The 22,049-nt window shown below is 36.3% G+C and overlaps 1 protein-coding gene across 1 annotated transcript; it reads right to left on the reverse strand.

Annotated features, from left to right (window-relative positions):
• Nucleotides 1-18,026: 18,026 nt before the first annotated feature.
• LOC6637634 (gametocyte-specific factor 1 homolog) lies at nucleotides 18,027-18,758 on the reverse strand. The gene is made up of 2 exons (XM_002060752.4): nucleotides 18,516-18,758; nucleotides 18,027-18,450 (listed from the first exon to the last, which is right to left on the reverse strand). Exons 1-2 carry the CDS (start codon nucleotides 18,681-18,683, stop codon nucleotides 18,136-18,138), a joined length of 483 nt encoding a protein of 160 aa, XP_002060788.4. The 5' UTR covers nucleotides 18,684-18,758; the 3' UTR covers nucleotides 18,027-18,135.
• Between the last annotated feature and the right edge of the window lie 3,291 nt (nucleotides 18,759-22,049).

Genomic DNA, 22,049 nt, shown 5'->3' on the forward strand with positions numbered 1-22,049 from the left:
TTGCCGGCCGTTTGTTTTTTTTTGGGATTGAGATCCATTCGAGGTGCTCTCTACGAGTATGTTGCTCAGCGAATCGCCTTCTGCAGTTTTTCACGCATGCGCGCAATTTGATTTTTAAAATTAGTAGTTTTATTTTATTATTATTTTTTCTTTCAGTTTTTGTAATTTGTTACGCATTCCTCTAAGTCATTTCGTTACGCAGAAGTTGCTGCCATTGCGCCAATGAGTTCAAATTGTTCATTTTCGATTGTAGGCTCCAGCGCCCATTAAATGGCTCCCTTTTCCAGACTTCGCTTGGCTAATAAAACGTTTGACAAATCATTTGACATTTTCTTTTAAAGAAATAGGCAAAACATTTTCACTCTCTCATTGACATGAGACTTTCTTTTGACTGGCTGATGATTATGTTGCTGACAGCGCATGCGGGTCCCAAGTACTTAATAGAACTTGGCAGACAAGTGTCTATAATCCAGTGCAAACATATAATGGTGTTTGCAATGATCTGATTAATGATTATCAAGCGCTGATGATAATGATTATGATGGCTAGCTTGACAGTAATTTAAATGGAGATGATCAACTTTAAACTAACTGACGGCCTAATGAAGACAAAGCGAGACATTAAAGGGCCACTATAAGAGATAAGGGAGATCATTAGCCAGTTCTAACAAAATCTAGAATGGGCTTCAGACTTGACAACGAACTCCGACTGAAAGCTGTTTAACTACTCACCCGAGGAATATATCAAAACTACCTTACAGCCTTATGATCTAAAAAAAAAAGTTGGGGCCATTCCAGCAAGGAGCAATGAAAGACTCCATTAAAGTAGGCAAGAAATCGGTTTCTGACTTGTTTTTTATTACTGAAGAAGCTTAAGTGACGTCAATCATTATAAGCGTGGCAGTTAATCGACCAATTCTTCCATTTTCCGGCTTGGACACAAAGCAACATGGGCCTATATAATTCGAGATTCGAAAATGAAAGTATCAGTGAGTTTATCTTAGTATTTCTATAATTACCTCCATTTCCGCGATTCTCACGACATGTGTAATATCAAAATGACATCGCACTATCTTGAGTCGCGAATAATTGCATGCACACCGATTCAAATGGAGTACTAACCGTGTCGGCAAAGTTCTGTGAAACCTATTTAACGGATGAACAGGGTTTCCGGAGAGAAGGAAATAACCCAAACTTCATTCGTTGAATTCAAAATATGAACTGATTTTATTAACAAACGTCTTGTGTACATCAAAGAATTCTTAGACTCTAAGAGGCGACAATTGTTCTTAAAAATGCTTACTCTTATGTTTATATTAATGCTTGTTTATATCATGCACAGCGTTGGCGACTTGATATTGCGCCGTTCTTAAAATCTTGAGTGCTTTCCCACAGAGTGTGGACGCATGTTTTGTTTGGTTTTAAGCAATAATTGTCTTATGAATCTTTATGACTTATTTTTGTGTTATGTTTTTGTTTCGTTTTGTATATTTCTTAGTGCATCTGATTTGGTGAAGCCATTCCAGATGAACACGATGTTTAATCTTAAACATTCTGCAAAGGGCCGCCAAATGCGACGATTTGGATTCTTTTATTTTTATTAAGTTGTCTTAAACAATTATTATTATTAATATTATCATTAGTAAGATAATTGTTGTTAGAGAAGCATAAAAGCTACATGTTGGACTGACTTTCTATTCTTTCCTATTCCGTATGCCGTATGGTTTACCAAATTGGCTTCTACCGTATTTTATTATATTTGGCAATTACTAATACCGCCCTGTTTCGGGATATCTACCCACTCCTGATGTGTTTTACTGTGTTGACTTCTAGCCTTTTTATATGGTGTAACTTTAAAGAACTACTACTTCTACCTTTCGGTTTAAGCCAATGTGACTTTTGCTCCACTGTTTTGACATTTCGCTGAAAGCTGAACTTTGAGCGGTTATTCTGCTTTAATGTTGTCCCTCTATTTTGCAATACCTGTTCTTTTTCTAATACAGACTCGGACAATTTTTTAACGGTATCTTTTTTGACATTATTTTTTAAATGATCATTATTTAATTCAACCATTGCCATCTGAAAATTCTTATTTTGTACTGGCTCTGGGATATATAATTTTTCTTCCCCAGTTTTTACTTTACCTCCAATGTGAGGTCCTGCCGGGGGCCATAAATTTATTTTCTGAGTTTTGTTGTTGAGTTTGTTTGGCATTGTAATTTTTTTATTTTGATATTTACCTTTCTTGTTCTCCCAATTTTTAAAACCTGTGACATCTATTGTTGTTGCCACTACTATACATACAGAGAGTATAGAGTCCCACTTACATTTTTTACTTGTATTACAGCTGTGGCCAACAGTGTTGGTTGTGCCGTTACACAAGTATTAATACTCTCCTGTTTTTCTTCAAAATGGAGTAAGGTATAGTGTCCTTACTGCACAATGAACAGACCATTTCATTAGTGCACACTTTATTGCTTGAATGATTTAAACATCTTGTGCAAAGCTGGACATTTATCTTCGAATTCCGCATAATTTAGCAATATCTTTGCTCCAAGTATTCCATGACATCAAAAAGCTTTTGAATTTCCCTTGTTTTTCTAATTTGGCTCTCATACAATTGCAGAGCCTCTCTGTCAAATTTCCTTAGCAGAAGTTGAGCAAATATTACGTCAACTTCATCGGACAAATTTGCTCCGATTATTTTCATACCGCTTGGTTAACAGTTCCCAAGCGGCACTATAATTGTCAGCTGAACCTGACAGTAAATGAGCTACCATGCTCCTTGCTTCGCCCATTAAGGCGGATTTTAAATAATTGACTTAAGAGCAAGACTTAAATCCTCTCTATTCTCAATTAGTTCTGCAAATAATTCTACAAACAGATCCCATTCTCTAGGTTCACCAGAAAACGTGGGTACTGTATTTTTGGCAACACCGGTAGTTCCCCTCTCACGGTAACATTCTCAACTTTTACATTTTTCTGATCGTGCATTTTTATTTCTAACACTGATACTAAATTCTGGACATCGAATTCTAAATCATCCATAGCATTCTTAAATTTTGCATCTTTTGTCAACCCCCGGTAGGCCTGTACTTTCTCCCATAAATAATTGATCTTATTAACATGTATTATGCATGTCTCTGTTGAAATTTCTGAGTGCGTAATTCTTTGGTTACTCTATCCAAATATTCCTGGAGCTGTCGGGCTCTATCCATAAATATCTCCTGGTTAGCATTGGCGTTTTCAATACCGCGCGCCTCTACTTTGCTATCATCCAACTTTTCGAACATTGATACATCTGCCTCACTGTTTTCCGAATCACCACTGCCCTGCCTGCTTGATTCTCCTTTGGCTATTAATCTGGCTGCCATATTTAAAACTTCCTCATACTTTCCGTCTGTGAAATAGTAGTGTTGGGCTACTCCACTCTCTAGCATTTGGCTATGGTTACTAATCCATAACTTCTTTATCTCAGTTAGTTCGTTAAGAATCTTGCTAGTAAACTTACTAGCATCTAACTCTTCTAGCTCCTTCAATTTTTTATGCAACTCGTGTTGCTTCGCTAACAATTTTTCAGTTTTTGTGGGGAACATTTTTGTCTTATTCAAATAATAATATATATTAATTATATATTTTAAAAATATAATATTAATAATATAATATAATATAAACTATTTTAATTTATATCTTATCTGATTATCCTGTTGTAGACACCGTTCGCCACTGTTGTCCGCTAAGTAGAGTTGTCTGCCGCTGCTTGTCTGCCGCTGCTTAGCGATAGTTTGCTCGCCAGGGCCTATGGGCTCAGGCGGTACCGGTGCCGGTCATCGCACCAGACTTTCTTCTATTGGCAATTTAAGTTCTCCAGCGGCCTCTCCTTTGCAACTATCTTGTTGCTCTACTGCTGTTGATAGTTGTCAACTACATATAGTGTATATATGCTTTTGCCTTTATGCCTTTATATACTCGGTCGCATGCACTTTTTATTTATTAAGCAATATTTTGCTTTTATATTATACTCTGTCTCTTACCACTGGTGGGGAAAACAAGAGTTTTTTATTTTGCTACCTTTAGCTGATCTTATCATAAAAATTCAGACTTTAAGGAGCTGATTCATTCTCTGAGTCTCTTACCACTGGTAGGGGAAAACTAAAGAGTTCCTTTTTCTCGAAGGACCAAAATGATCAATCCGGCTCGAAGGACCAAAATGAATAGGGATTCCCGGAGAGAAGGAAAATAACCCAATCTTCATTCGTTGAATTCAAAATATGAACTGATTTTATTAACAAACGTCTTGTGTACATCAAAGAATTCTTAGACTCTGAGAGGCGACAATTTTTCTTAAAAATGCTTACTCTAATGTTTATATTAATGCTTGTTTATATGTAGTATACTTTTAGGGATAAGATTAGGCCACATACTTCTAGGGATAGATTATAAGTAATTAGAACTTAAGCATAATGTCTAGCTTTAAGTACCGTTAAGGACACTAGCCATAAGACCAATGTAAACGTTCTCCTATAAATACCGTGCTTGCGGCCCCAATAAATCACTTCAAGTCAAACCTTGCCTTCGCCTATTTCATGGCGATCCTGCCTACTATCGGCAACAAATAAAATAAAGGCAAAATAAAATAAATCCTTGCCATACAAAAAGGCAAAAGTGAAAAAAAGGAAGCAGGCTGAAGTATCAATGCCAAAGGATAAAGAAGCGCTACAAAAGGCGTTGGAGGACTGCCCGCTGGACGGACCACGGCCGCTGACTGTCGAGGAATACCGAGCCAGGCAACCTGCACCACGAGCGGAGCTGGCAAGAAGGAGGCGAGAGGAGGACGCGCTGACGGCAATCCCCCTTGTCCTAAGGCCAAAGCGTTGAGGCGGCCACCTGGTCCGCTTTAGGAAGCAACGTGCGGCTCTACTGGCGCAAGTCAACAGCGACCCGCCACCACCCTGGGCAGAAGCGTGCAAACTCTGGAGCAGGATAGATGAGTTGGAGAAAACGCACGAGAGAAATGAATCATAAAAAACTGCGATAACGAAAAGGTCAGAACAATAATAGAAGCAGGCAATTTTACTGAAATGAATGATGTTATAGCTAAATTTGTAAATACATCTACAAATATAGAACAAGATCACAGCGTGTTTTATACTAAAGAAACAATTACACAAATAGGAACTCGTACAATAATAATAGAAATTATAATAATAATTACCAAAATAGAAACCCAAATGATAATACTAACTATAACAATACTAGGAATTACAATAACTATAGTAATAATTATAATCGAAGAAATTATAACAATAGATATACCAAAACTAATTATCCTCCTAAAAAACAACAAAATAATAATGTTAGATTTACAAATGTAGAAGAAAATTCGGAAAACTCCGAAAGTCCTCTGGTGTAAAAATCGAACAAATAAAATATATAATTTAAATTGCAACCTTAATAGCTTCATAACTTTAAACTTTGACGATGTAGGGACAATAAAATTACTATTAGACACAGGAGCTGATGTATCACTAATAAACAAGAAATATTAAGAAAAGACAATACAGTTAACATACAAAAACGGACAAAACTTAGTGGAATAGGCAAAGACGTCCTATTTACAATAGGCGAAACCAAACTAAAGGTCAGCAACCTCTCAACGGTACACACCTTCCAAGTAATAGAAAATGATTTCCCCATCCCATGTGACGGAATCTTGGGGCTTGACTTTATAAAAAATTCAATTGCACACTCAATTATTCCACCAAAAATTGATAATAGATCCATATAAATCAAGATATAAAATTATAATCAATATAGGGATCAGTCAAACACACATGTATTCCATATTCCACCTAGAACAGAAAAATTGTACGCATTACAATATCCTCAAACAACAATAAAATTTTATCCCTAATCAAGAATTACACCCGGGGGTATTCGTCGCAAACACTATTGCTTCTAAGACTAACCCATATGTCCGCATATTAAATACTAACAACACAGACGTGCAAATTACAAATATAAACCTATTAAATGAAAAACTGTCCGATTATGAAATCTTAAAAATAGACAAACAACATGATTCAAAACATAAATCCACAATAATGAACAAACTAGCACCCCATTTTCCCGATTTCGTGAAAGAACCTCTACATAAATTATGCTCAGAATTTGATGATGTATTCGCAATAGAATCTGAACAAATATCATCCAACAATTTCTATAAACAAAAATTAAGACTCAAAGACACAACACCAGTCTACACCAAAAACTACAGGATAGCACACAGTCAAAAAAACGAAATCAATAAACAAGTGGACAAATTGATCAATGATGATATTATTGAACCATCAATGTCTGAGTTCAATAGTCCGATTTTATTGGTTCCTAAAAAGTCGCTACCTGGCAGCAAGGAAAACGGTGGAGATTCGTAGTTGATTATAGAAAAATTAACAAACAACTAGTAGCGGATACACTCCCACTACCCAGAATGGACGATATCCTTGACCAGCTAGGACGCGCTAAATACTTCTCTTGTTTAGACTTAATGTCAGGATTTCATCAAGTAGAATTAGAAGAAAAATCTCGGGACATAACATCATTTTCCATAGATAAGGGCTCATTCAGATTCAAGCGATTACCATACGGATTAAAAATTGCACCAAACTCGTTTCAAAGAATGATGTCCCTTGCATTCACGGTTCTATCACTATCCCAAACATTCCTTGATGATCTAATTGTAATTGGTTGCTCTGAAAGTCACATGATCAGAAACTTAAGGGATGTTTTTGAAACTTGCCGAAAATATAACCTAAAATTGCACCCAGACAAATGCTCTTTCTTCAGACATGAAGTTACTTTTCTAGGACACAAATGCACAAATAAAGGAATTTTACCAGACGAAAGCAAGTTCAAAACGATTCAAGATTACCCGACTCCCAAAAATGGCGACGAAGCCAAAAGATTTGTAGCATTCTGTAATTAATACCGTAGATTCATTCCAAACTTTGCATACCATGCACAATTTATCAATAGATTATCTAGGAAAAATGTAGAATTTATCTGGGATGCAAACTGTCAAGCAGCTTTTGAATACTTAAAAACAAATTATTAAGCCCACAAATACTTCAATATCCAGATTTTAATAAAAAATTTTGTATCACAACTGATGCAAGCAAGATCGCATGTGGAGCCGTCCTCAGCCAAGAATTTGATGGACTCCAATTACCCATATCGTACGCATCTAAGGCATTTACAAAAGCCGAAAGCAATAAGTCAACAATAGAGCAAGAATTAACAGCAATACATTGGGCAATTCAATATTTCAAACCATACATATACGGGAAAAAATTCCTAACCAGAACTGACCATCAGCCATTAACATACCTATTTTCTCTAAAAAACCCATCGTCAAAGCTTACTAGAATAAGGCTAGATTTAGAAGAGTTCGATTTTACTATAGAATACATCAGGGGACAAGAAAATTTCTCAGCGGATGCTCTCTCCAGAATTGAATTTGAAAATATAAAAAACATAGAAAGTAATAAAATACTTAAAGTAGCAACAAGATCAGAAACAAAAAATTAATACATAAGGAAAACAAAATTAACAATAGCAGAATAGAAACACCAAGAATATATGAAATAATAAATCCTAGCGAAGCCAAAAAATACGCGCAAATTAAATTCAAACCAGAGGGCCGGGGCTAACTTCGACCGCGTCAAAGTTTGTATACCCTTGCAACTTTTTTTGGTAACTTTTTCCTTACTTATAGCCAAAAATGTTTAAGCTGAAAGGGCTAATGTGTCCGAAAGAACGGCCTACAAACTTAGCATAGGAAATAACGAAGATATTGATCAAAGTCACTGTTTTCCACCGATCGTTCCTATGGGAGCTATATGATATAGTCACCCGATCTTTATCAAATTTGGCACAGTCATTAACAGATATATTAAATTAACAAATGTTTAATTTGAAAGCAATCGCGTCAAAAGTAACGAAGTTATTGAAGAAAGTCACTGTTTTGGACCGATCGTTCCTATGGGAGCTATATGATATAGTCACCCGATTTTGATAAAATTTGGCGTAGCAGTTAATATGTGTAATTAATTCACCAATATTAAATTTCACGACAATAGCTCAGAAAATAATGAAGTTATTGAGAAAAGTCACTGTTCGTGAATTTGCCGTTTGTATGGGAGCTATATGATATAGTGGTCCGATCCGGCTGAATCCGAGATATACAACGCCTGCAGTATATACAAGCCTACTTGCAAAATTTCAGCTCTGTAGCTCTTACGGTCTAGGAGGAGTTTGCGTTGATCCAGACGGACGGACATGGCTATTTGAACTCGTCTCGTCATGCTGATCAAGAATATATATACTTTATATGGTCGGAGATGCTTCCTTCTATGCGTTGCACACTTCTGACCAAAATTAATATACCCTTTTTGCAAGGGTATAAAGAGAAAAAAAAATAAAATGAAAAAAAAATCTAATATATTGTCCGCATAATTTTATGAATAAGTCTATCATTGCCAAAAATACCCTCGAAAAAAAAGAGAAAATATATACATATACATATGCATATATACACTAAAATGAAAAATACAAAAAAAAAACATATATTTATACAATTAAATATTAAATTCCAATCGGCCTAACAAACACAAAAACAAAAAAAAAAAACAAAACATATATTCCAATCGGCCTTATATACCCCTAACGAAGAGCACATGTCAAACATGTGCACTCAAATTGCACAAACAACATAAGCACAGTTCTAAAGCTTGCCGCGATCGAAGCGAGCTTCTAACAAAAGCAATGAGGTGTTACGGGACACCAGGGTAGAGCGAAACTCTCTAGGAATTCGTCGAATTTGGGGGGTCACTGAAGTGTAGCTGAATTTTGTTAATACATTTCGATTTGAAGTCTCACTAAATTGATCGCTATATTGGGGGAGTGAAGGTAACACCCCATGCCAGTACTAGGCGACGCCCTTGTGTTCACATACTTTTTTAAGGGTAACTCTTACACATACATACATACATATGTATGTATGTTTATACAAATTAAACACTTCCTTCACTCACGGGTTAAAAAATGAATTTTTATTTATAAAGTCACTTTTATTATAATACAATATGTTAATATTATAACTGAAAGATGCTGACTTTGGTGAGCGAATTCGGCGGAGTTTAAGCGAAGTTACCGGTTGGTTTGTACTTAGGCTCAAGACTGATTTGCTATGGTTCAATTATGTTGGATGAAGGCTTGGGTAATCGACGTCGTCGCAGGCGGCGGCGTTGGCTGAGTCCAATAGTCCACTTTAAGTGCGTGGGACCATTCTTTGTTTACACAAGTGTTCAGGACCATTCTTTGTTTATTGCCGAAATTTGTGGCGTGATTCTGCGTATGCACCGAACCCGACACCATTCTTCTAGGGCCTGGGAAAATGGGGTGCAGGCTTATTGTTATCCTAGCGATCGGACTGTTACTTGAGATTGGCGATCATGCGACAAATGGGCATGTGACGATTGAGTGGGGTTGACCAATGGGTATTGCATGTGATGATGAAATAGGGTCGGCCAATGGGCATGCGGTTAATGGGCATGTGTTGACGGACTTGGGTTTATGGCTTCTATGTTATGGTATGAGTTGTGATAGAAGTGCTTAACTCCTCCTTCTTTAAGTGCGGACGTCCTCGGTCGCAACAACATATTGGACAGGCCCGATTGAGACTTCCATTGGTGGACCATGGTTGCCTGTTCCGTGGATGCAGTATTTTTTAATGATGCAATATGTTATCATCGCAGCTGCTAGAAGAGTTAGAATAATCCAGTTTGACGAAGACATAATCAAGTTGTTTCTTTGGATACGCTCCAGATTATTAGTATTATTGATGTGTAACTCCTTGATCATTTCCAGCGATAGCTTTTCACCTCTCTGCTGCTTATTTGATAGTAACTGTAACAGCGGTGGTTGAACCTCGGCTTCAAAGCGTGTCTTCACAATATACCAGGAGTCTTCTATAATGACTGTCGCGTTTTCCGCTTGGATTATGAAGGTGCCTTCTAGGGTGATGTTTTCTCCATTGATGCTGATGTCTCCTTGGAATTGGTTCAGCAGCAAGGTACCGGGCATTATTTCCGAATGAGATTTTACGTGCTGATTGTTGATGACCTTACATTGGGGATTCCTTCTTTGCAAGTAGGCTCCTATACATTTACTGTTTTCTAAATTAGTCAGATCTTCCAGTTTACAAATTGTCTTACCATTATGAATTTTACAATTACTCTTATTGGTTAACCCGAAATATTTCTTGTTACATTTCATGATGTTTTCATAGTCTATTTCTTCTATAAATTTTTGATATTTAATTGGTATTGCTAGGATTTGTTTACAAATTTCATTAATTACTCTGGGAAGGCTAACAATATAAAGGAGTGATTTACCATCTGAGGCTACACTGACCTCAGCAAACTCTATTAATTCTTCAATGTTATAAATGTTAAACTTTCTTCTTTAATTGTTTCGATGAAATCTATTTCGGTAGAGGATAATATTAGTGAATTTACTGTATTGGCCTTGGCCCAATCGATTGCATAGATAATATTTGTTATTTCTTCTCTTAGAAGACTCAATTTAAATTTGGTTATTTCAATTTCTTTTGACTTATTGTTAGATTCGGGTTTACCTCTAATTAATATGGTATTAGTTATTTTAATTATATCATTTATCTTATTTTCTATTAGATTATTAATTACGACCTGCCGATTATTGTTTACCAATTGTTCATTGATCTTATTTACCACAATCATATGATCTTCATGATCAGGTGTGCCCGCTAACCATTTCCACGCCATGCCAAGTATATCAAGCGATCTTTTGTTTCTAAACTGCATCGGCTGAAGCCTCCTCAGTTCATTCTGTATCCGCGTTATCTCATAGGCCAAAAAAGGCTGATACGGACTTAGGTTTGTCGAATTTTTGACGACTTCTTTTAAAACGGATATGGACATTTGATATTTTTCTAGTTCGATGACATGGACGATTTTAAAGGTTCCATTCTGGCGCGCGGCTAACCCAGTTTCCAACATGACCACTCTTGACTTAGTGTAGTCTAATATGGTTGTGTGACCCCAGCAAAGTGGTAACATAAGCAATCTGTCGGAAGAGGATGTTTATCAATATTTCAAGTGGTTTTTATGAACTATCCTGCCTGACCTGGTTTTAATTTTGGTATTAAGATCTTCGGCTACTATTTCTTTTTTGTATCTAGACGTTAGTTTCGAACCTAATCGTTTATTAATCCTAACGTAGATGGTTTCACCTGGATCGTAAATTTTATGGGTTGTTTTGTTTTGTTATGCCCTAGGTCTTTGTTTTGTTTCTTTAAGATGTTTTCCGAAATCTTTTCCCTTTCGAGTGCTAATTTTTCTGGTGTATGGATTAAATTTGTTACGAAAAATGCTTCTATTGGCTTTTTATTGGTTGTACTGTGGATCGTTTTATTGTATTCATCTACAGCCTTGAATATCAAATCCTCAAATTCCATTTCGGGGTGCTCTAACTTCAAGCATCTCATTATTTCTGTATATGTGGAATGGAATCTTTCTATTTGGCCGTTGCTGGATGAAGTATAAGGTGGGGTAGTGTGGACTTGTATCCCTAACTGATTATTTAAAAGAAATTTTATTGATGCAGAATTTAAAGCTTTTTCGTTATCCATTACCACGGCTATCAATAACTCACGTAAGGGCACTTTAAGATGTTCTGCTGCTTTTGAGTTTACGAGTTTAACTTGCGCATACTTAGAAAATTTGTCTATGGCTGTTAAAATTATCTTATTTTGGGTGGAATATAAATCTATATGGATTATTTCGCCTGGATATGTCGGAATAGGGTTGGTTGTATTTCTTGATTCGGAGGGTGTCTTTGATACTTCGAGAGTTTACATGTTTGGCAAGAGTTTACTATTGCTTCTACTTTTTGTTCATACCTGGGAAAAAATACTCTGATAAAATTTGCTTTTTATTTTCGATGGAATTTCTATGTGCTCTAAGGTGTTCTTTAATTATGATTTCTTGTTCTTGGGTCTGATCATGGACATCTACAGTTTGGGTTTGTGTGAATCTTGCCTTGTAATTCCTAAAATGCTCCGGAAAAATTTGTTGAATTTTACCCATGATACTTTCGGAAGTGAAAATACCATTTACTATTCTCGGATCCATTTTTTCTTTTAGAATAGTTACAAGATCGTTTTCAGAATAATTACTTCTCACTATTGTATGTCTGTGGTATGTGGGGAATGGTATTTCGAAGGTGGTGGATTCGTTATCACCAGTGAGGATAAACAATTGGTTTTTAAAGACATTGATGGGTACTTCCATTGCTGGAATGAGTTCATGCCCTGAGCTTTCATCACTGTGGACTGTAGCTGACGTACTACTAGCATTTATGTTAGTAGGGATCCTAGAGAGCGTGTCTGCTACAACATTTGAGCTACCCGGTTTATATTTCAACTCGTAGTTGTATTCCTCCAGGTAACTTTTCCATTTCTTCAGCTTTATGTTGTTATTTTTTGGGCTGAGAGCATAAGTGAGAGTCTGGTGGTCGGTGTAAATGATCACCTTGGATTTGCCGTATACATACATTCTTAGCTTATCCAATGCCCATACTATTGCTAGCATTTCTCTTTCATTTGTGGCATAGTTTTCTTCAGCTTTGGATAACGCACGGGAAAGAAATGTACGCACGGGTCTCCCATTCTGTTCTAGAGAAGCTCCTAGTGCGATGTTTGAGGCATCGGTGGTTAGATGGAACTCTTGTTTAAAGTCAGGGTATGCTAGCATAACGTCTTGTGACACTAATGCATTTTTCACTTTCTCAAAGGCATCGGTTTCGGCTTCACCGAATCGGATTTCGATCTTACTTGAGACATTTTTCTTGGCTCTGCCATGTTCTCCTCTCAATAACGCAGTCAAGGGTCTAGCTAATTTAGCAAAATCTTTGATAAATCTTCTGTAATAACTAGCTAGTCCCAGGAAGGAGCTTAGTTGTTTTAGGTTCTTTGGTATAGGGAACTTTTTAATGGCTTGGATTTTCTCTGGATTGGTTTTAACTCCTTCCCTTGAAATCACTACGCCTAGGAAGTCAACGCTATGTCTTAGGAATTTGCATTTATCAACTTGGACTTTCATATTTGCCTTGGACAAGGTAGAAAATACCAAAGCTAGATGTCGGAAATGCTCTTCCTCCGATTTACTGAATATTATTATGTCGTCGATGTAGACGTAACAGATCTTTCCAATGAGATCTCTCAAAATATCATCGAGAGCTCTTTGGAATATTGATGGGGAATTCTTTAGGCCGAAGGGGAGTCTCGTGAACTCGTATTTCCCTCCATTCACGGCGAATGCCGTTTTTTCAATATCAGATTCCTTAAGGGAAATCTGATGAAATCCGCTCTTTAGATCAAGAACAGAGAAATACTTATTGTTGCCCAACTGCGCAACCATTTCTCCGATTTCGGGGATAGGATACCTATCCGAAACTGTAACTGCATTGAGCTTTCTATAATCTATGACCATCCTATATTGCTTATTCCCAAGGCTGTCACTCTTTTTAGGGACTATCCACACAGGGGAATTATAGGGCGACCGTGAGGGTCGTATTATACCATCTCGTAATAATTCTTGTAGCTGGTTTTCTACTACTTCTCTTAGAGAGGCTGGATATTGGTAATGCTTGATGTAGACTGGAGTGTCTGTTGTCGTTCGGATTTCTCCTTGGACATTAGTAGCATAAGTCAATTTTTTATTTGGGTCCGCGAATAGCGATTTGTACTCCTCTTGGAGCGCCTTTAATCCTAATTTCTGCTGATTAGTGAGCTCATCTGATTTGAGGGTATGGACCTGATGGGCTCGCATCTGCTTCACTTTAACAACATGAGAGTTGTTGACGTATAGTAGATCTTTCCCTACATCAATGATAGCGTTTAACTCTCTTAGTGAGTCATTACCTAGAATTCCGTGGAACGGATTCAGATTAGGTAATAGGAAGAATGTTATTGGTTTATTGGGTTCGTTAAATAAACCCAAATGGATATGGCTGGCTATTAAAATGCGACCACTTACGGTGTTCGCGTAAAACTTGTGTTCATTCGTTTTGATATTTTTGCTATTTCTGGTTGGACATAGTTCTTGTTCGAGCCGGTATCTATTAGGAAATTGTATGAGGTTCCGTCTTTGTCCCGGACAACAAAGTACGGCAAAGAGGAACACTTTAACCTAAAAAATTAACGGTGTCCTCGATTTGTGGTTGTTGAGGCTCCTGCGATTGTGGTCTGGTTTCCTCTTTGTTCTGTGGGACTAACTCTGAGTTGTCTCTTTGTGAGGTAAAATATTGCTCCTGCTGTTGATATTGTTGAACCTCAGAATATGGGACTGATTCAAAAGGGTCTTCTTGGCCCTGATAAGCAGCCTGAATCACGAATTTATTCAACAATTAAGCAAACACGCCATTCCAAAGCTTTGCAAGAACTCTGCAAATTTCTTAGTTTGCTCGGCCAGCATTGACAAATGTACTTAGGGGAGAGTATGGCTAATCGGCGCATGGGACAATCCGGCGCAGTCAAATTATTTTGAAATATAATAGCACGATCCAAAAAGTGATAAGTGTCCTAAGATCGCATTTTGGTTGGCTATATTTGGATCATAAACTTAGACGTATCCAATTCGTAGTATCGGAAATTTTTGGGATTATGTAATTTTTAACCTCAAAAATCAATTTTTTTTCTTTTTTTTGGTTTTAAAAACATTGAATAAATTTTTAATTTTGATAGATGTTAACTAAAACAGGTTCTGACATGTATTAACTTATGCTGTGCACTTCGTTTTTATACCCTTGCAGAGGGTATTATAAAATTGGTCAGATGTTTGTAACGCACAGAAGGAGACGGTCCCATAAAGTATATATATTCTTGATCAGCATGAGAAGCTGAGTTGATATAGCCATGTCCGTCTGTCCGTCCGTCCGTCCTTACTAGAATAAGGTTAGATTTAGAAGAGTTCGATTTTACTATAGAATACATCAGGGGACAAGAAAATTTCTCAGCGGATGCTTTCTCCAGAATTGAATTTGAAAATATAAAAAACAGAAACTAATAAAATACTTAAAGTAGCAACAAGATCAGAAACAAAAAAAATTAACACATAAGGAAAACAAAATTAACAATAACAGAATAGAAACACCAAGAATATATGAAATAATAAATCCTAACGAAGCCAAAAAATACGCGCAAATTAAATTCAAAAAATGCAAATGTTTTATTAACAAAAATGAAAAAAACTTACTCTCCTTCAACATAGGCGATTTGATAATTAGTGGAAGAATAGATCTAGATCGATTCCTTCCAAGGCTTGAAAAAGAAGCCGGTGCTCAAAGAATCTATAAACTGAAGATAGACATGTCAGAAAACCAATTTAGGTCACTTACACGTAATGAACTAAAACAAAAAGGAAAAGACACATTAAAACATTTAGAAATAGCAGTTCTACCTCAAGTAAAAGTAATAAAAAATAAAGAAGAAGTAAGAAATACATTAAATAAATAATGACCCAATAGAGGGAGGTCACTGCAGAACACTAGGAAAAATAAAAAGAAATTTTTATTTGGAAAAAAATGTCTCGGGATGTTGCAACATACATCACAAATTGCGAAAAGTGCAAACTAGCCAAAGTAACCAGACACAACCACTCCCCATTGGTCATAACACCAACCCCTGCAACCACTTTTGACACAATAATAACACAGGCCGACATGATTTTGGTGACGTTAATCTGAGAGGTGTTTTTAACTAATTGGAATACGCTGATTCTGACTGCATACTCAGTTTTTGTTCATCACGTCCAGATTTTGTGAAATTAGGGGATCTAGGGTTGGAAAAAAGTATACTATATAAAGTTTAAAATTGTTTTTCTACATTTTTAACGAATTGTAGAATTTCTTGCTTAAGAAAAATAGCTGTTGTTTGCCAACATTACTTATAAACAATTTGTTAGATGCATAAAATTACAATAATTCTTTAACATTAACAAGTTGCAAATTCTTTGAATCTCTATAGCATACTTTTTGGTTCGAATTTTACTCATTTTGGAACAAAATCCAATAATATATTAATAGGTTAAAATAATAACGTTTTGAGTATAATAACTTGTTCATATTATACTAGAAAATATTGAAAATGAGGCCATTTTGACTAATTCCAACGCATTTTTTTCAAAATCCTGACGTGATGAGCAAAAACTACGTACAGGGCCGTGATCAGCATTCCCAAATTACTATAAAAGACCTATTGAACTTAGAACACTTTTTCATGACCTCGAAAATGTTGGCCTGTGTAATAGATACAATTGGACCATTACCAAAAACAATGAATGGTAATGAATACGCAGTTACTATTATCTGCGATCTGTCCAAATATTTAATATCAATACCAATACCAAACAAAAGTGCAAAAGCGGTTGCAAAGGCAATATTTGAAAAATTCATTTTAATTTACGGCTCAGTGAAATCAATTCTAACAGACATGGGAACAGAATATATGAATTCAATACTAATAGAACTTTGCAAAAATTTTAACATAACTAAAATTAACTCCACGGCGCACCATCATCAAACTCTTGGAACAGTAGAAAGAAGCCATAGAACTTTAAATGAGTACATCAGGTCATATAGATCCATTAGAAAAGACGATTGGGATGAGTATCTAGCATACTTCACATATTGCTTTAACACCACTCCATCCACCGTACATGGTTATGCACCTTTTGAACTAGTCTTTGCAAAACATCCTAAAACTGTCCCATTCTCATCTGAACATAAATTAGAAAACAAATACACATAAATTAGAAATAAAATACAGAGCATAGGTCCTAATAATAATATAGTAATAACTGATGATAAAAACAAAAAGCAAACAGTACATTTAGATAGAATAAAATAAATATAAAAAGGATATGCAGTCCTCGGTAGATGAGTTGTCTAAGTGGCCCAGTCATTTAGTCAACTGAACAACGAGGATCCGGGTTCGAATCCCAGGCTAGTGTATGGATGTAGTGTTCGTCTAAGCGAAGGCCTTAGTTGCCAGTGCTTGTAAAATGTAGTTAGGTTGATAGTTTATAACTATATCCTATACTTAAAATAATAATAATAATAATAAAAAGGATATGAGAAAAATCTAAATTTTTCTTTTCGAAAAAAGGAGGTGTAGTATACTTTTAGGAATAGGATTAGGCCCATATACTTTTAGGGATAGATTTTAGGTAATTAGAACTTAAGCATAATGTCTAGCCACTAGCCATAGAACACATAGATGGGACAAACTCATGATTTTTTGATTGCAAACGCTAGCCTAGTCATGGAACCCCAGAGAACTTCGGGAAAACCCGAACGCTCGTACTCTCAATGAGAGCGTAAAGTGGGGAGAGGGCCAAGCAGCTACGAAAAAATTTTAGTCTAGCACAGACTACAGAACGACGAAGGCAGGCCTATGTCGCTGTGATTTCGTTCTGTCTATGTATGGGTACACTCGTCTGTACATGCTCAGGCTTCGTAGTGTGTGTGTGAAGTGAAGTTGTACAACATCGCATTTCAATAGCTCGCTCGACCAAAATTTTTAATTTTCGACAAAACAGCGACAATGCGAATAGGATATGCCCCTGTGGAAAGAATATCAAGAAATATTGCCATCTGCTTCGTATATATACCGGTGGCTGTACCGATAGAGAGTTCGCTTGGTGATGTGTTTTGTGGAATGTCCCTGGTTCGATTCCCACTTCGTCATTAACAAAATCTAGAGTGGGCTTCAGACTTGACAACGAACTCCGACTGAAAGCCGTTTAACTATTCACGCGAGGAATATTTCAAAACTACCTCACAGCCTTATGATCTGAAAAAAGTTGGGGCCATTCCAGCAAGGACCACTTAAAAACTCCAATTGGACACATTAAAGTAGGCAAGAAATCGGTTTTTGACTTGTAGACAGCAGCGAGCATTTTATTACTGAAGTGAAGTGAAGTGATGTCAATCATTATAAGCTTTCCAGGTTGTTTGCCTACTTTTCATCTATCTCTTAATCCTCATTGGTGGCTGCTGCATGGGAATTCGTATTTTCAAGCGATCGTGCTGATTCAGAAGCCTCCCGGAAAGCACGAAAACGAGCGCGTTCTTGTTCCCGGAATTGACGACGTTCCGAAGCAGTAGCACCATAAAGGGTACGTACCACAGGGTTTACGGCGCAATAAAGTGCTGGATTATAGGTAGGAACATCAGGCTCGTCATCCCATGGGGTGTCAGATGTTTCCTTTTTGGAAGGATCTGGTGCGCGTGGCAGTTGATCGACCCCCAATTCTTCCATTTTCCGGCTTGGACACATAGGAACATGGGCCTATATAATTCGAGAATTCAAAAATGAAAGTATCAGTAAGTTTAACTTAGTATTTCTATAATTACCTCCATTTCCGCGATTCTCACGACATGAGTAATATCAAAAGGACATCGCACCATCTTGAGTCCCGAATAATTGCGAGCACACCGATTCAAATGAAGTACTAGCCGTGTCGGCAAAATTCGGTGAAACCTATTAAAGGGACATTCAACCCAATTGCCAGACATTGCCATAAGGAGTGCCACCTTTCTTTCCGTTTTCCTTTTTCTTTTTGTTTTCTTTTTTTTCAGTTGTAGTCGAGACGAAAGCACCTGAACGACTGAGATATTGTAGAATTCGACTCTTATCAAGTAGAACATAGAAACTGACATAAAAAACAAATTGCTATGATTGAAATTGTTTATGCCCAACGGGCAGCACAAGGTTAAGGGAGGAGGGAGCTTTCACCTCGCGCCGCTCTCCCGATGATGCCCATCGCTCTCCCCACGAAAAGAACTCCCCACACTTCCCTACAAGCGGGGCTTGGTTCCCAGCTCTTGGTTAAGCTAGAGTTAGTTTAATTTTATCAGTTAATAAAATATATAGTGAAGAGGAATTTCTGCACCACAGTTATCCAGTGTTGAAAAACTGACTATTAGTTAACACAAAAGAAACACCGCTTTTATTTGTTTATATATCTTCATTTATATTAAATACTTGAACTTAAGCTTTGGCAACACCAGCAACCACGTTTTACATTTGCAGAAAAAAGGAAAGAGAAGATCTCTTCAGTGTGACCAAACTTCATGTCACTTTAAAAACTTAATCTAGTATTGTAAAGTGTAATTTTTGTAAGTGGAATAGGGGTATTCCAACACGCCCCCTCAAAAATTACATTATTAAATAAACAAAAATTAATTCAAACTTAACTACTGATTGCTGTGGTTGGTGTGCCATCTGGGAAGTCTTATGTGATCCAGCATTTACTCTAAGGATACAGGGAAAACCCAGAAAAACCTGTATCGGATCAACTTAAAAAGTTTACAAATTAAAAATATAAATTCATTAGCATGTTTTACAACTCAACAATTCAAAGAGTCGTAAATTAAATTAAACAGGCAAAAAAAAATTTAATTCTTTGGCATCGAGGAACAATCGATTTGTTCAGTTGTCTTCGAGGAGTCCCAATTTCTTCCGGAATTCTACAAACTTTGAGACTGGAAGCGGCTTTGTAAAGATGTCAGCAACTTGGTTTTCTGTAGGAATATACTCAAGGACAATGACATTATTTTCCACTTGTTCTCTAGCAAAATGGTATTTAATGTCTATATGCTTAGATCTTTTGTGACATGAGGGGTTATTGGCTATACAGATACATCTCTGATTATCTTCATAAATTTTTATTGGTTTTTCTAAATTAATATTTACGCTGTTGATTAGGGACTTTAGCCATAATGCTTCTCTTACAGCTTCAAACAGGGCCATATACTCAGCTTCAGTAGATGAAGCTGCTACTGAGTTTTGTTTCTTGGTGTTCCAACAAATCAGATTGGAATCAAATACTTTAAACAAAAAACCTGTGGTACTCTTCCTATCAATCTCATTCCCACCCCAGTCAGAGTCTACATATCCAACTTGGATATTTTCAAAAGTTTCATTCTTGTTAAGAACCAACTTCATATTGACACTTCCTTTTAAGTATCTAAGAACCCTCTTTAAACATTGCCATAACTCTGAGTTATTCTTACTACTATATCTACTCAGAATATTTATTGCAGTAGACAAATCAGGGCGTGTGCACAGCATAATGTACATTAAGCACCCAATAAGATTTTGACATGGTGCTCCACAATCTTCATCTGAATTAAGCAGTTAATAATTCATTTTGTTTGGTAAATGGGTACTTACTGCATTGCAGTTTTCCATATTATATTTACTTAAAATTCTCGAAATATAAGAGGACTGACTTAAGCAAATTTTATTAGGTAACATTTCTATTCTTATGCCAATGAAATGTCGTAATTCTTCTAAATCAGTCATCCGAAATTTATTATTTAAGTATGTTCTAAAATCAATCATACTTGTCATATCCCCTGTTACTATGACAACATCATCAACATACAGCAGTACATATATATTTGATTTAACATCGCCTTTGTCTAGAATGTAAATACAACGATCTACTGGCGAATTTGCAAACTTGCATTCTTTTAATGCCTGCTCAAAAACTTCAAACCAGCACCTTGCTGCCTGTTTGAGTCCATAAATTGCCTTGTTCAATTTACAAATGTTTTGACCATTGCTTGATGCACCTTGAGGAAGTTGCATATATATTTCCTCATTTATCTTTCCATTCAAGAAAGCTGTTTTCACATCCATTTGATGAAATTTCAGATTATATTGCACCGAAAGCTAGAAATTCTGGCAACAGGGGCAAATGTTTCATCATAATCCACCTGATATCTTTGGGTAAACTCACGTGCAACAAGTCTAGCCTTGTATTTCAAAAAATTTCCAAATTCATCATACTTAATAGAAAATACCCATCTGCTATCGACAATATTTTTATGTTTGGCCTTTCCGTCATAGTCCATGTGTTATTTAATTCATGAGCATTTAACTCTATTTTTATGGCTTCTTCCCAAAGATGTTTGTCATTTCGATATTTTATTTCATCAAATGTATTTGGAACATCATTAAATACAGTGTGAGCATTCAATATAAACATATTTATATTACAATCGTCTTCATTATACGATATTTGTGGTTTGCCTTTTAATCTCTCACTTTTTCTGATTGTTTCGATTGTTTCATGTTCCGTACTATCATTCGGGAAACACGCTTCCTTACTCTCATTCAGGACAACAGATTTAGTTCTTTTCCTACTCTCATTCGGAATATTTATGTGATCAGATTCCTTACTATCTTTCAGGATTTCAGTTTTATCACACTCCTTACTTTCGTTCAGGACATCAGGTTTAGTTCTTTTCCTACTTTCAATCGGAATATTTATGTGATCAGATTCCTTACTATCTTTCAGGATTTCAGTATTATCACACTCCTTACTTTCATTCAGGACATCAGGATAATATATTTTCTTACTTTCATTCGGAAAATATTCATGACCAATTTTATTACTTTTTCTAAGCAAATCTGTTTCATTGTTGACAACCCTTGAATTAACCATATTAGTTTCATCAACGACAACATCTCGTGCAACGATGAACTTTTCATTGATAGCATCCCACAATTTATATCCATTTGGCTCATATCCCACAAGGATACTCTTAAATGATTTTCATCGAATTTGCCATTTTTATTTTTATTGTGGACATACACAGTTGTGCCAAACACTCTCAAATGACTCAGATTGGGTTTTCTATTGTGCCACTTCTCATATGGCGTAATTCTACTTTCATCGAGGGCCCTACTTGGAATTCTGTTAATGAGATATGTTGCTGTTAAGACAGCTTCACCCCAGAAGTGTTTTTCTAATTTTGCACCATTTATCATAGCCCGAGCCTTTTCAGTAATAGATCGTATCATTCGTTCAGATACACCGTTCAATTGTGGTGTATGTGGAACAGTTAAATGATAGGATATCCCTTTATCAACACAAA

This window comes from Drosophila willistoni, unplaced genomic scaffold (genome assembly GCF_018902025.1).
Source record: "Drosophila willistoni isolate 14030-0811.24 unplaced genomic scaffold, UCI_dwil_1.1 Seg208.1, whole genome shotgun sequence".
NCBI classification, from domain to species: domain Eukaryota; kingdom Metazoa; phylum Arthropoda; class Insecta; order Diptera; family Drosophilidae; genus Drosophila; species Drosophila willistoni.

Bases quoted from the DNA above. Each gene is read 5' to 3' on its own strand.
- LOC6637634 (XM_002060752.4), bottom strand. From the start codon at position 18,683: ATGGCAATGTCTGGCAATTGGGTTGAATGTCCCTTTAATAGGTTTCAC. The intron at 18,451-18,515 runs GTAATTATAGAA...CGAATTATATAG, and splicing joins TGAGAATCGCGGAAATGGAG to GCCCATGTTCCTATGTGTCC.